Source organism: Jaculus jaculus, chromosome X (assembly GCF_020740685.1).
Source record: "Jaculus jaculus isolate mJacJac1 chromosome X, mJacJac1.mat.Y.cur, whole genome shotgun sequence".
Taxonomy (NCBI): Eukaryota; Metazoa; Chordata; class Mammalia; order Rodentia; family Dipodidae; genus Jaculus; species Jaculus jaculus.
Window position 1 is genome coordinate 120,193,411 of NC_059125.1, and position 14,147 is coordinate 120,207,557.

Sequence of the window (14,147 nt, forward strand, 5' to 3'; positions counted from 1 at the left end):
TTACAGACTTGAGGGGAACTTCTATGATGGCATGGGGAAATGGGTGGACATCACCTTCTGGCCAACATCAGATGGACAACAGGAACAGGAGAGTGGGCCAAACACTGGCAAGGGGAAACTGGCTATAACACCCATAAGCCCGCCCTCCAGCAATACACCACCTCTAGGAGGTGCTAATTCCCAAATCTCCATCAGCTGGGAACCGAGCATTCAGAACACCTGAGTTTATGGGGGCCATCTAAATCAAACCACCACACATGCCCAGATATTTGTTTCCATGGTGATCATAAATCCCATCAAGTTGACAAGCAGAGATTAATCATCATATTAGATGATAGAAGGAAAATACAATGACAGTTCAGGTTGGGCAACTTGAGAGCCCTGTGGGAACTGTTTAGGTTGACTCACGGGCATTCCAGTTTTTGGGATGGTGCAGTACATACCTTATAGAAAGCATATATCCATTAGAGTATGATCTTTGGGGATTCAGAAATAGGTTATGATTGAGTATATGTTGGTAGGCTACTAGTTTATCAAGAATAAGGTAGAATTCGTTTTTCTTCTTGCACCCCGTTCTGCATAGTCCCATAATAAAACCACAACTACTTATTACTTAATTGTTACTGGGTGCATAGGTAGGTAAATGTTTCTAATTCTCTATGGTTTTTAGATTCTGGCAGTGTCATTTCTCAGTAGACTGCCCCAACCCAATTTTTCTAAAAGTAAAAGTTATTTTTGAAGTCACTGAGTCTTTGAGTTTAGTTTGTCTTCTTAGTTATTGTAGAAAGAACTTTTACTTTTGCAAGTCTAACCTTTTTATTACTTTTTTTTTTTTTTTTGGTTTTTCAAGGTAGGGTCTCACTCTAGCTCAGGCTGACCTGGCATTAACTGTGTAGTCTCAGGGTGGCCTTGAACTCGTGGTTATCCTCCTACCTCTGCCTCCCAAGTGCTGGGATTAAAGGTGTATGCCACCATGCCCGGCTCCTTTTTATTACTTTTAAAGATTGCAAGTATATACCAGACCTATTTCCTACTTAGGAAATGTAGACAGGGCCATGAGTTCTTTGCATATTTCTTTCACATCATACCTTCTCTAGATTATAGTGTTGTATAGCCAAGGCTAACTTATGGTAGGATTCCATCCAGACTTGTGGAAGAGAAAATGCATTTGCAAATGATGCATGTGGTAGCCATAATTATGTTAACAAGAACCTTTTGATGCCGGGAGTGGTGGTGCACACCTTTAATCCCCAGCACTTGGGAGGCAGAGGTAGGAGGATCACTGTGAGTTAGAGGCCACCCTGAGATTTCGTAGTGAATTCTAGGTCAGCCTGGGCTAGAGTGAAACCCTACCTTGAAAAACCAAAACAAAACAAAATGAAACATTTGGGGCTGAAGAGATGGCTTAGCGGTTGTGATGGTTTGATTCAGGTGTCCCTAATAAGTTTAGGTGTTCTGAATGCTAGGTTCCCAGCTGATGGAGATTTGTGAATTAAAGTCTCCAGGAGGGAGTGTATTATTGGGAGCAAGCTTATGGGTGTTACAGACAGTTTCCCCATGCCAGTGTTTGTCACATTCTCCTGTTGCTGCTGTTCACCTTATGTTGGCCAGTGGGTAATGTCCACCCTCTGCTAATGCCATCATTTTCCCCTGCCATCATGGAGCTCCCCCTTGAGCCTGTAAGCCAAAATAAACCACTTTTTTCCCACAAGCTGCTCTTGGTTGGGTGATTTCTCCCAGCAATGTGAACCTGACTGCAACAGCATTTAAGGCGCTTGCCCATGAAGCCACAGGACCCATGTTCGACTCCAGATCCCATGTAAGCCATACACACAAAGTGGCACAAGCGCGCAAAGTTGCACATGTGCACAAAATGGAGCATGCTTCTAGAGTTCGATTACATGTGGCTGGAGGCCCTGGTGTGCCAATTTGTTACCCCCCCCCCATAAAAATAAAAAAAAAAACATAAATAAAATTAAAAAAACTGTTGGATTAAGATTCTACTGTTGGTCAGAACAAATGTGGTCATTGCATGATTTGTCATTTATTGCACTGTCATTTATTTAGAAGACTGTAGTATAAATTAGGGGAATGGCCCCGGAATAAAAGATTTTTTTTGGTTATAAAAAAATACAGGGCAGAAGAGATAGCTCAGCAGTTAAGGCACTTGCCTGCAAAGCCTAAGGACCCCGGCTTCATTCCCAGTACCCACGTAAAGCTAGATGTACAAAGTAGTGCATACACCTGGAGATGGCTTGCAGTGCCTAGAGGTCCTGGATTTATTCATTCTCTCTTAGTTTCTATATATCACAAATATTAAAATGTAAAGCTTATAAATCATAAATGGCAGCTGGGTGAGGTGGCTCATGCCTTTAATCCCAGCACTTGGGAGGCAAAGGCCAGAGGATCACTGTAAGTTTGAGGCCACCCTGAGACTACATAGTGAATTCCAGGTCACCCTGGACTAGAGTGAGACCCTACCTCGAAAAACCAAAACTAACTAACTAAATAAGTAAAATAAATAAATAAATCATAAATGGTGGAATTTTCTTTCAGAGGAAATATATGTTTTTAATATATACATTATATGTATTTATGTCTCATGCAAATTGATTTTCATTTATTACTCTAATCAAAGCTGTCATGCAGCATTTAACCTAGTATTGGTAGTGTATGTCCTGTTTTGTTCCACCTCAGACTCAATGATAGTCTTTTCTCTCCATATAATGTGGGTACACTAATAAAAGGAATATACCTTTGGGTCTCTTAGAGTCTTTCTGCTTCCTTGGATAGTGGTACATCTCAGGAACAGGATGTTTACCTAGTATGTGTGAGGCCCAGCATCCAGCCAGCAACAATGACAATGAGATCAAAGTATTTCTATTTCCTGCTATATGTCTGTATGTATGTACTATGTAGCAGGACCTCTTCCTACTGCAAATGAATACCAGACACTTGTGCTACTTTTTGCCTCCAGCTTACATGTTGAGATGGAAATTAAACTTGGGTGATCAGGCTTTGCAAGCTAGTACCTTTAACTGCTGAACATCTGTCTAGCCCATTCCTGCTAATTGTGAGTTGGCAACTGTTGCAGTCCGGTTCGCATTGCTGGTAGAAATCACCCAACCAAGAGTAGCTTCTGGGAAAAAGAGGTTTATTTGGCTTACAGGCTCGAGGGGAAGCTCCACGATGGCAGGGGAAAACGATGGCATGAGCAGAGGGTGGACATCACCCCCTGGCCAACAGAAGATGGACCACAGCAACAGGAGGGTGTGCCAAACACTGGCATGGGGAAACTGGCTATAAAGCCCATAAGCCCGCCCCCAACAATACACTCCCTCCAGGAGGCATTAATTCCCAAATATCCATCAGCTGGGAACCTAGCATTCAGAACACCTAAGTTTATGGGGGACACCTGAATCAAACCACCACAGCAACCATAACAAAGAAAATTTTATTCATTTTTTAAAAATTTTTATTAACATTTTCCATGATTATAAAATATATCCCATGGTAATTCCCTCCCTCCCCACACCCACACTTTCCCATTTTTATTCATTTTTTATATGTTTAACTTTATAAGATTTTGGACCAGAAACACAAATAGATCAGGTCTTAGCAGTATGGTTTTGTAATTCCTCTTGTAATACACTTTTGAATTTTGAGATGGGGATCTATCCATGTACCCAGGCTGGTCTAAAACTTGTGATCCTACTGCCTTAGACCACCCCAGTGTTGAGAGTTCAGGCAGATGCCATTATTCCCGTTTTTAAAAAATATTATTTATTTATTTGACAGAGAAAGAGGGAGATGGGAGCAAGAGAGAGAAAGAAAGAGAATGAGAATGGGTGTGCCAGGGCCCCCAGCAACTGCAAACCAACTCCAGCTGTGTGTGCCCATTGTGCATCTGGCTAACACAGGTCCTGGGGAATCAAACCAAGGTCCTTTGGCTTTGCAGGCAAATGTCTTAACTGCTAAGCCATTCCTTCAGCCCTATGCCCAAGTTTTAATAGAGTGCATTTACCTCCCAGAATTTACTTTTTCTTGTACTAACAAAAAGGTTGTGAATTAAAAATTTCAACAGTTTACATTTTTTTCATTCTAATGTCAAATTTTTCTCACATTGACACATCCATAAACAAATTATATGAACGTTACATTGCTTACAATGATATACCATTACTTATTCCATGGCTGGACCCTTAAGTAGTTTGTAATTTCCAACATTTATATTATAGTGGTCTTGCTGTAGCCCAGGCTGACCTGGAATTCACTATGTAGTCTCTGAGTGGTCTCGAACTCACAGTGATCCTCCTATGTCTGCCTCCTGAGTGCTGGGATTAAAGGCGTGCGCCACCACACCCGGCTTTATTTTTTTCTTTTTCTTTTATATGTGGTACTTATAGGTACAAGGATGTGGCCTTTTGAGGGAAGAGTAGTAAGATCAGGGTATGTCATGCTGTGCATGAATTTATTTGTTTACAAGCAGAGAAAGAGGTATGCCAGGGCCTCCAGTTGCTGCAAGCAAACTTTAGATCCATGTGCCACTTTGTGCATCTGGCTTCACATGAGTACTAGGGGATCAAACCCAGGTTGTTAGGCTTTGCAGGCAATCTCCTTAACCTCTGAGTCATATCTCCAGCCCTGTGTTTGCATTTCTAGTGAGAGAATATAGCAGCCACTTAGGTACCCCCCCCCATGTTCCTCAGTAATATATGTATTCTGAAGGAACTTGTTAGTGTTGGCTCTTATCTGTGTTGAGATTTAGAATGAATTAAGAAATACTACAATTACTCTTTTAGTGAAACTGTTAAAATTAAGGTGTTCTAGAAAATTTTGTTTGCAAGCAGAGAGAAAGAGGGAGAAGAGGAGAGGGCAGGGAGACTGGTTAATGCTAGGGCCTCCAGCCTTAGCAAATGAACTCCAGATGCACGTGCTACATTGTGCATCTGGCTTTGCATGGATATTGGGGAAATCAAACCCAAGTTGTTAGTCTTTATAGGCAAGCATCTTAACTGCTGAGCCATCGCTCTAGTCGCTCCCCCTCTTTGTGTGTTTTATCGTGGTACTGTCTTACTCTAGCTCAGGCTCACCTGGAGTTCACTATGTAGTCTCAGTGTGGCCTTGAACTCACAGTGATCCTCCTACCTGTTCCTCCCAAGTGCTTGGATTATGCCCAGCTCAGCCACAATTTTTTTTAAACTCAGAAATAAAAAGATTTTTTTATGTGCTTTAATTTAGTGGCAGGGATAATTTTAGTGAATCTTAGAAGTCAGTTTTTGGAGTTGTAGGTACAAGTGTAATCATTTTTCTTTTCTTTTCTTTTTTTTTTTTGTTTTGTTTTGTTTTTCGAGGTAGGGTCTCACTCTAGCCCAGACTGACCTGGAATTCACTATGGAGTCTCAGGGTGGCCTCGAATTTATGGCAATCCTCCTACCTCTGCCTCCCGAGTGCTGGGATTAAAGGCATGCGCCACCACGCCCGGCTCATTTTTCCTTATTTGTGTTGAGAAGCTACAGTAGTAGATTCCTGGCAGGTGTTCAAAAGTAGGATTGTGCGTGTGTGTTTATGTACATGTATTTCTGGAGATTGAACACAAGTGCTTTATTAGACTTTGGTATACGCCCAACCCCAGATGAGTTTTTGTTATTCAGTTTAACTTAAGTAGTATTTATGCTAAAGCCTATAAATAGATACTAATTACAAATAATTTAAAAATATTTTCATTGGCTTTACTTTTCTCTTGTTAATTTTTATTAGTATTTTCCATGATTATAAAAAAATCCCATGTTAATCCCCCCCCCCAGTTTTCTCCTTTGAAATTCCATTCTCCATCATCTTGTTAATTTTTTGAGACAGTGTTTTTCTTTTTATTCAATTTATTTTATTTATTTCAGAGACAGAGAGGGGAGAGAGAGAGAATGGATGCGTCAGGGCCTTCAGCCATTGTAAACGAACTCCAAATGCATGTGCCACATGTGCATTTGGCTTATGTGGGTCCTGGGGAATCAAACCTAGGTCTTTTGGCTTGGCAGGCAAATAAATGACTTAACCACTAAGCCATCTTTCCAGACTGAGACAGTTTCTTGTGGTTTTTTTTTTTTTTTTTTTTTTTGAGGTAGGGTCTCACTCTAGCCCAGGCTGACCTGGAATTCACTATGGAGTCTCAGGGTGGCCTTGAACTCATGGCAATCCTCCTACCTCTGCCTCCCGAGTGCTGGGATTAAAGGCGTGCGCCACCACACCCGGCCTGAGACAGTTTCTTGATGTAACTTAGTTACACTGGCTTCCAACTCATGATTCTCCTGCCTTAGCTTCCCAAGGAATGTGTTGTTATGTTTGACCCAGAGTTTCAGTCTTAAATGGATCATGATATAAAAAGTTGAATTGAGATTATTTAACATAATACTTAGAGTTAAAATATATGACCATTTAATTCTTTCTTCCTTTCCCTTTTCCTTTTCCCTCCCTCCCTTCCTCCCTCCTTTCTTTTTCAAGGTAGAGTCTCACTCTAGCCCAGGCTGACCTGGAATTTACTATGTAGTCTCAAGTGGCCTCAAACTCACAGCGATCCTCCTACCTCTGCTTCCTGAGTGCTGGGATTAAAGGTGTGCACCACCATGTCCTGTGGCCACTTAATTCCTTTTTTTTTTGAAGTTTTTCGAGGTAGGGTTTCATTCTAATCCAGGCTGACCTGGAATTCACTATGTAGTCTCAGGGTGGCCTTGAATTTATGGTGATCCTTCTACGTCTGCCTACCAAGTGCTGGGATTAAAGGCTTGTTCCACCATGTCCCTGTTCTACTTAATTACTTTTTATCAAGCAGTTTTTTTTAATTTAATTTTATTTATTTAAGAGAAAGATAGAGGGAGAAAGACAGAACAAGAGATAATGGCCACACCACGGCCTTCAGGCACTGCAAACAAACTCCAGACACATGTGATATCTTGTTCATCTGGTTTACATGGTTCCTGGGGAATTGAACTTGGGTCCTTTGGCTTTGCAGGCAAATGCCTTAACCACTAAGCCATATATTTTTTTTTTCAGAGAAGAGCTTGTTTATTTGTCAGGGGAATGGGTTTATAAGCATTTGTGAAAGAGTGGGAAGAGGTATGAATCATAAGGGGGATTGGTTAGTTCAAAGCAGTGGCAGGAAGAGGTGTAGGGTACAGGTTGTAAGGAGGAATTGGCTGGGTAAAGACTGCTGGCTGATATCTCATGGACATATAGCGACATGTCAAGCAAGCAACAAGGGGTCACAAGGCTCTAGGGAAAGCGAAACTTAAGTCTTATCAGGATGTCCAGGAACCCCAGACTGGGGACTTGCTAGAGTTGCTGCAATCTCCCGTGGGTGGAGGCGGGGGAAGCCCACCAGTCTTGAGGTGAGATTTATTGGGGTCTAGGCCCGCTGCAACCTACGGGGTCCGGGGCCCTTAGTCATGTCTGACAACTGAGGCCTGCTTAAACACTCCAGTGGCCCAGGGCCCTCAGCCATGTCCAACTGAAGGTGAGAGCCAAAGGAAGGGTAGGACTGCTTACAATGCAATCGTCCAGCAGAAATTGGCCTCGATACCCATGACCTCACAGTGACTAGGAATACCTTCACTAGACTCATAAGAGGAGGAAAAGATGACTTGATTACATCTTCAGGGATCATTTCCAGGTCAAATCTCATTCACACACCAGGCCACAGTGGCTTCCACAGCACCCAGATGTCCAAAGGCCACACTCAGTTTTTTAAAAAAAAATTATTTTATTTATTTATTTATTTATTTGAAAGTGATGGACAGAGAGAGAAAGAGGCAGATAGAGAGAGAGAGAGTGGCCTCCAGCCACTGCAAATGAACTCCAGACACGTGCGCCCCCGTGTGCATCTGGCTAACGTGGGTCCTGCGGAATCGAGTCTCGAACCAGGGTCTTTAGGCTTCACGGGCAAGCGCTTAACTGCTAAGCCATCTCTCCATCCCCACACTCAGTTTTGACAGGCTCCAGCAGAGCTCCCCTCAGAAGCTGAACACGAGACCCCGGTACTTTGTACGCCTTCCTTGTGAAGGGAATGTGACATTCAGTAAATACATGATTTTCCTAGCTTTTCTCTCTCCATCTCCAAGCTGACCTTCTAGCACCTGTGGGCCTGTAAGAAACAGAAAAGAAGTCTTGAAAGAATCCCTTCTCAGACTTGCAGTTTGCTCCGCGGTGCCTGAGACAGTGGTTAGGTATCATTGCAACAGATAATACTCTGTCATACTCTCTCCTCAGGCCTGAGGAGCCAGTAACCAAACAGTCCTCCCCTCTGACCTGTCAGGCTTTGGGGGGTTGGCCCTAGGTCTAATCCTGCCTGCCCAGTCCACTAAGCCATATTTTCAGCCCAGTTTTTTTTTTTTTTAATATTTTTCTTTCTTTATTTGCAGGAGAGAGAGGGAGGGAGGGAGGGAGAGAGGGAGGGAGAAAATGGGCATGCTGGGGCCTCCAGCCACGGCAAACGAACTCCAGATGTATACTACCTTGTGAAGTGGTTTATGTGGGTCCTGGGGAATCAAACCTTGGTCCTTTGGTTTTGTAGGAAAGTGCCTCATCTGCTAAGCCATCTCTGTAGCCCTCAAGCAGTTTTTTTTTGTTGTTGTTGTTTTCTCTTTGGTTTTTCGAGGTAGGGTCTCATTGTAGCCCAGGCTGACTTGGAATTTACTATGTAGTCTCAGGGTGGCCTCGAACTCATGGCAATCCTCCTACCTCTGCCTTCGGAGTGCTGGGACTAAAGGCGTGTGCCACCATGCCAGGTGTTGTTTTGGTTTCTTTATGTAGGGTCTCCCTCTAGCCCAGGCTGACCTGGAATTCACTAAGGACTGAGTCTAAACTCAGGGTTCTTTGAACTCACAGGGATCCTCCTACCTCTGCCTCCTAAATGTTGGGATTAAAGGTGTGCATCACCACACCCTGCAGCTTTATTTGAATGTATTTAATGAACTAATGACAGTGTACTACAATAGGCTCTCCTTTATACAAGAATACATCTCTTGTGAGCATGCAGATAGAAGTGCACCCTACATATATAGTACTGTACTTTTGTTTTTTACTATCTATGCATATGGCGAACTTTATAAGATAGGAAAATCACATTAAAAACAATAACTGATAACAACAGATGAATCATCAGGTGGCCATGACAGCCTCCCTGTAATCCCAATATTCAGGAGGCCATGACAGGGCAAGGTGGCTAGTTAGATTAGCCTAGTGGTTGAGCACTGGGTTCAAGTAAGAGACTCTGTCTTAAGATGGAGAATGATCAAGGAAGAACCCCAACATCAACCTCTGATACCCACATATACCCCCATGCAAAAACAAACAATAAAAAAAGCATGGTAACATACTATATAAAAATTTGCATGTTGTAGGAGCATAATCAAGTAAAATAAGGGTTATTTGAACAGGTACCATAATACCGAGACAGTAGATCTGATAACAGACATATGCTAGTGTGGATATGTTGGACAAAGGCATGACTTACACCCTAGGTGGATGGAGAGGGAGAATCCAAAATTTCACTCTGTTACTCGGAATGGTAAACAATTTCACACTTATAAATTGTTTCTGGAGCTTTCTGTTTAATTTTTTTTTTGACAGCTTTTAATTGAGGTTATGTGAAACCACAGTAAGCTAAACTGTGGATGACTATATAACACTTGAGCCCTAAAGGACGGTGGGTTTACTTGAATATATTTTACTCACTCTGTTAATTTCAGTATGAGGAGAAACAGAAACAGAAGCTGGTTGTTGTTGTTGTCCCCCACCCAAAGGAAAATAGTGATGGAGACATAATGCAGATTTTGTTTCTGAGCTTCATCTCCCAACCCTGTCGGAATAGCAACTCTTATAATAGCTATAGAGATCCGTACTTGTGATAGACCTTAAAGTTTTTCTTGATATTAGGTGAGAGCTCCACCTTGTGATCTTTGAGCATATTTTTTTTAAAAAAGATTAATAACCTGTAGTAGCCCAGAAATGACTGTTTTTTTAATCTTAGAGTTTTATTTAAGTATTACATAATCTTAAATTTTTGTATTTCCCAACTAAGGTTAAATGGTACTTAAAGACTTTTTTTTAAAAAAACTATTATAATGATGGTTCAATGTAGGGTTTTATACATGCTAGGCAAACTTTACCACTGAGCTATATCCTAAGTCCTCCTTTTTACGTTTTGTTTGGAGGCCAGGGTCTCATTAAGTTTTCAGTGGCTGGCCATGTACTTCTCTGTAGCCCCAGAAGGCCTTGAACTTGCAATTTTCCTGCCTCAGCCTTCCGAGTATCTGGGATTTCAGGCTTGGCTTATTCATTTTGCTGCCCTGTGGATTACAAAGCAATTTTAGGATTTGTCATTTGTTGAATTATAATATACTGTGTTGTTGGCTAATAAGGTGGTTGGACTTGATTAAAAATAGAGGAAACATTCATCAAGATAAATAGAGTTTAGTATTCTCTGTGGAAGATGTATATACTTTCTTATAGAAATACCTTTCACATGTCTGTATTTCTAAAAATATTGCATGTGCGTTTATTTGTTTTGTGTGTATGGGCATGCATCCCTGGTCTCCTGCTGCTGCAAATACCAGATGCACATGCCACTTTGAGTCTGGCTTTACCTGTGTGTTGGGGAATCACAGTGATTCTCCTATTTCAGTCTTCTGAGTGCTTGGTTTAAAGATATGATCTACCACTTTCTTTTAAACTAGAAATTATTAGCAATTATTTTTATGCTGTTTGGAGAAATGTAGTATAGTGCATTCACTTAGCACATTCTGCTTTACAGAGTCAATGCATTCTTTTCTACCTGTATTTGCTTGGGACCCTCGATTTCTATATAAAGTGTGCTTAAAAGCCAAATGCAGCATTTTTTCCCAAGGATGAAATCCCAAATCAGTGTGCACACTACCATTGAGCTAGCCCTCTAACTGCACAGTTTGTTTATTTTGAAATGCTCAGGGAGGCAGCCATATAACACAGATCAGATGGCCACTTTGGATTTTCATCTTGCCATCTGAAGGACCTGATATATTGCCTTTTCAGTTCCCTTAAAAAGCCTTAGTTTTCTTTTAAACCTTTCTTAGGATTTTAGGAGACATGGATATATTATCCATGTAATGACAAACCTCAGTACTTTCAAACACTATTTAGACAATTCCTTAGAGTACCATAAGAATAAAGCAAGGGTAATACTTAAAGGTTTTGGAGGGAACTATGGTTTCAGACAAGGGTCAGATCATACCAATAGGTGTATCTTACAGTTTTGCACCCTAAGCACCTTTCAGATAAAAGACAAAGTCAATGTTTTTTGCTCTCTGAACATCGTTCACAAAAAGGAAAGCTCAGGATGGTAGTATATGTAATTCTTGATGATTTGGGTTTTAGGTTGTGGATTATTCATTCCTTTTTCCCCTGTTACTTCAGTTGTTATTTTTGCTGTTCATAAAGTTGCTTTTTTTATCCCTCTCCCTTGGGACAGGGTCTCATGTAGCCAGGCTGGCTTTGAACTTTCTGTGTTGCCAAGGATGACCTTAAACCTCGTATCCTTTTCCCTTCATTTCCTAAGTGCTAGGATGACAGACATGGGCTACCATGCCTTGTACCCAAAAGTATTCTTTTGCTCATCTGACCATTGTAAGCTAGGAAATGCAGTGCTTTCTTGGTTTTTCGAGGTAGGGTCTCACTTTAGCTCAGGCTGACCTGAAATTCACCCTGTACACTCAGGGTGGCCTCAAACTCACAGCGATCCTCCTACCTTTGCCTCCCAAGTGCCGGCTAGTGTTTTGAATCTGTACGTATCAACTGAATGTTAGCTGTTTCTTCAAGATTTGAAAATTGGTTGAAACTCTTTTTTTCTGTTTCTCTTCTGTCTTCCTCCTTCCCCTTCATATCATCGTTTCCTTCTATTACTGGGTCCTTGAATTTACCCTGTGGTCTTGGCTGGCCTAGAACTTGGGATCCTCCTCCCTCTGCCCTTTATATCTATCTATATATGCTGGTCTCTTACTCTCTCATAGTCCCTCTCGCTCTATATATGTATATACATGCATTTGTATGTACACATAGATAATACCATGCTAGAGAGTCATGAGAGTTTCTTTTTGTGTGTGTGTATGATGTGTGTGTTCATGTATGAGTGTGGGTGCGTATGTGCCACAGTGTGCACTTGTGGAGGCCAGAGGACTACTTTCTGAGGTGTCAATCCTTTGCCTTCAGCCTCCTTTGAGACAGTTTTTTTTTTTTTTTTTGTAAGGTCTCAACTCCAGCTCAGCCTGACCTGGAATTCACTAAGTAGTCTCAGGGTGGCCTCTAACTCTCAGCAATCCTCCTACCTCTGCCTCCCGAGTGCTGGGATTAAAGGCATCCGCCACCACACCTGGCTCGAGACAGGGTTTCTTTCTCTCAATTCACAATTGTTTTTTGCTCTGCTACCTTGCATGTTTCCAGGCTTCTGTGAAATTCTCCTGTCTCTTCCATCAGTGTGCTGGGATTAGAGAAGACCACTGGCTTCTGGCTTCTTTCTTACATGAGTCCTGGGAATCAAACTTGAGAACTCAGGCTTCAGCCTAGGGCTCCATTTACTGAGCTGTTTCCCCAGCTTTAAGGAATTAACAACATAATTGTGTGTAGCATAGACCTCACTGAGGTTCTGTATGTGTTCCTAACATCCACATCTAGAAAAAAGTAGTCAAATAAAAGGAAACAAAATCTTTCTTTATTTACTAAAACACATGAAGAGATACTGGGGAATTTAGTTTTTGAATATGGATATCCCTTTCTAGTATTCTTGGTACATGTATAATAAATATGTTATTTTCTCCTTTTTTAAAGGAACTGCCTTGCTTAGAGGAAGCAAATTGTCATTTTATTCACATAAATATATGAATATATTTCTGATATTGGTGTGCTCCAGAAGATGATAAAGAAATGATAGCAGCTCCAGAAATACCAACTGATTTTAATCTTCTACAGTAAGTATATTATATTGTGATAGTTTTAAAATACCCCCCCCACAAAATGGGAATTGATAAATTTGATTCATCTTATTTTGAAGCTTGAGAAGATCTTTATATGTTAGTATATGTGTTATAAAAGAGTTTGTGTCAATGTTCATTGGGTTTTTTTTTTTTTTTGAGGTAGGGTCTCACTATAGCCCAGGCTGACCTGGAATTCACTATGTAGTCTCAAGCTGGCCTCAGACTCACAGTGATCCTCCTACCTCTGCCTCCCAAGTGCTGGGATTAAAGTTGTGTGCTATTGTGGAAACACATTTTTAATTTATCTATCACATAATGTAATTGCTTTGCAGTGCACTTCTAAGTCCAACCTTGGTTATCTAGTGCCATTTGTTTTGAAGGAGCATCATGGGAATTTGAAACAACACATTTTTGCATTAGTAAGGGACATATGCCATTTAGATGTAAAATTTTTGTTATAAAACCACATGACCATATCAAAAAGGGTAGGGCATTTTGTCAGTCTTTTTTTTTTTTTTTTGCCAGAAATAAGTTATGTGAATATAGCTCCAGAAGGATATTTGGATACCCAACCATTTTTCCTGGATTTCACCATCCTAATTTAAAGTTACCTACATTTATTAGCATACTTTTATTGTAATTACTCCTTGTTGAATAATGAATCTTGCTGTATTTCTCAGGGTGACTTTGAACTTGCTGTGTACACATCTGTGCTATCATGCCTAGCTAGTGAGCTTGGCTAAATAGTGAGATACAGGCCAGTCTGTACTATACAGTGTGACCCTGCTCAAAAAGTTTCTTTGTTTTTGTTTTTTTTTTTGAGATATGGTCTTACTCTGGTCCAGGCTGACCTGGAATTAACTATGGAGTCACAGGGTGGCCTCGAACTCAAAGTGATCCTCCTACCTCTGCCTCCCGAGTGCTGGGATTAATGGAGTGCGCCACCACGCCTGGCAAAAAGTTTCTTTTTGATCTCCTCTATTCAGAAGTGATTTTCATACTAAACTCCAGTTTCATGAGGTATCTGAATGAAAAGTGAACCTTTAAACTGCCCACAGATCTGTTTAGCTCTACTCCACCTACATTCTGCATCTTTGAGACTTGATTTAATAAGATGTTTGTTTAAAGGGAATGAGTTCATAGTTCCGTAGG

At 41.1% G+C, this 14,147-nt stretch overlaps 1 protein-coding gene across 9 annotated transcripts in view; it reads left to right on the forward strand.

The window, feature by feature from the left end:
- Stag2 (stromal antigen 2) overlaps positions 1 to 14,147 on the forward strand; it is a 194,641-nt gene that overhangs the window by 76,865 nt on the left and 103,629 nt on the right. For all 9 annotated transcript variants that reach the window (XM_045140054.1, XM_045140055.1, XM_045140057.1 and 6 more), the window contains one exon: positions 12,850 to 12,989. In XM_045140054.1, coding sequence (XP_044995989.1) covers positions 12,946 to 12,989 — 44 coding nt within the window. In that variant the 5' untranslated portion in view covers positions 12,850 to 12,945. The remainder of the gene's footprint in view (positions 1 to 12,849; positions 12,990 to 14,147) is intronic.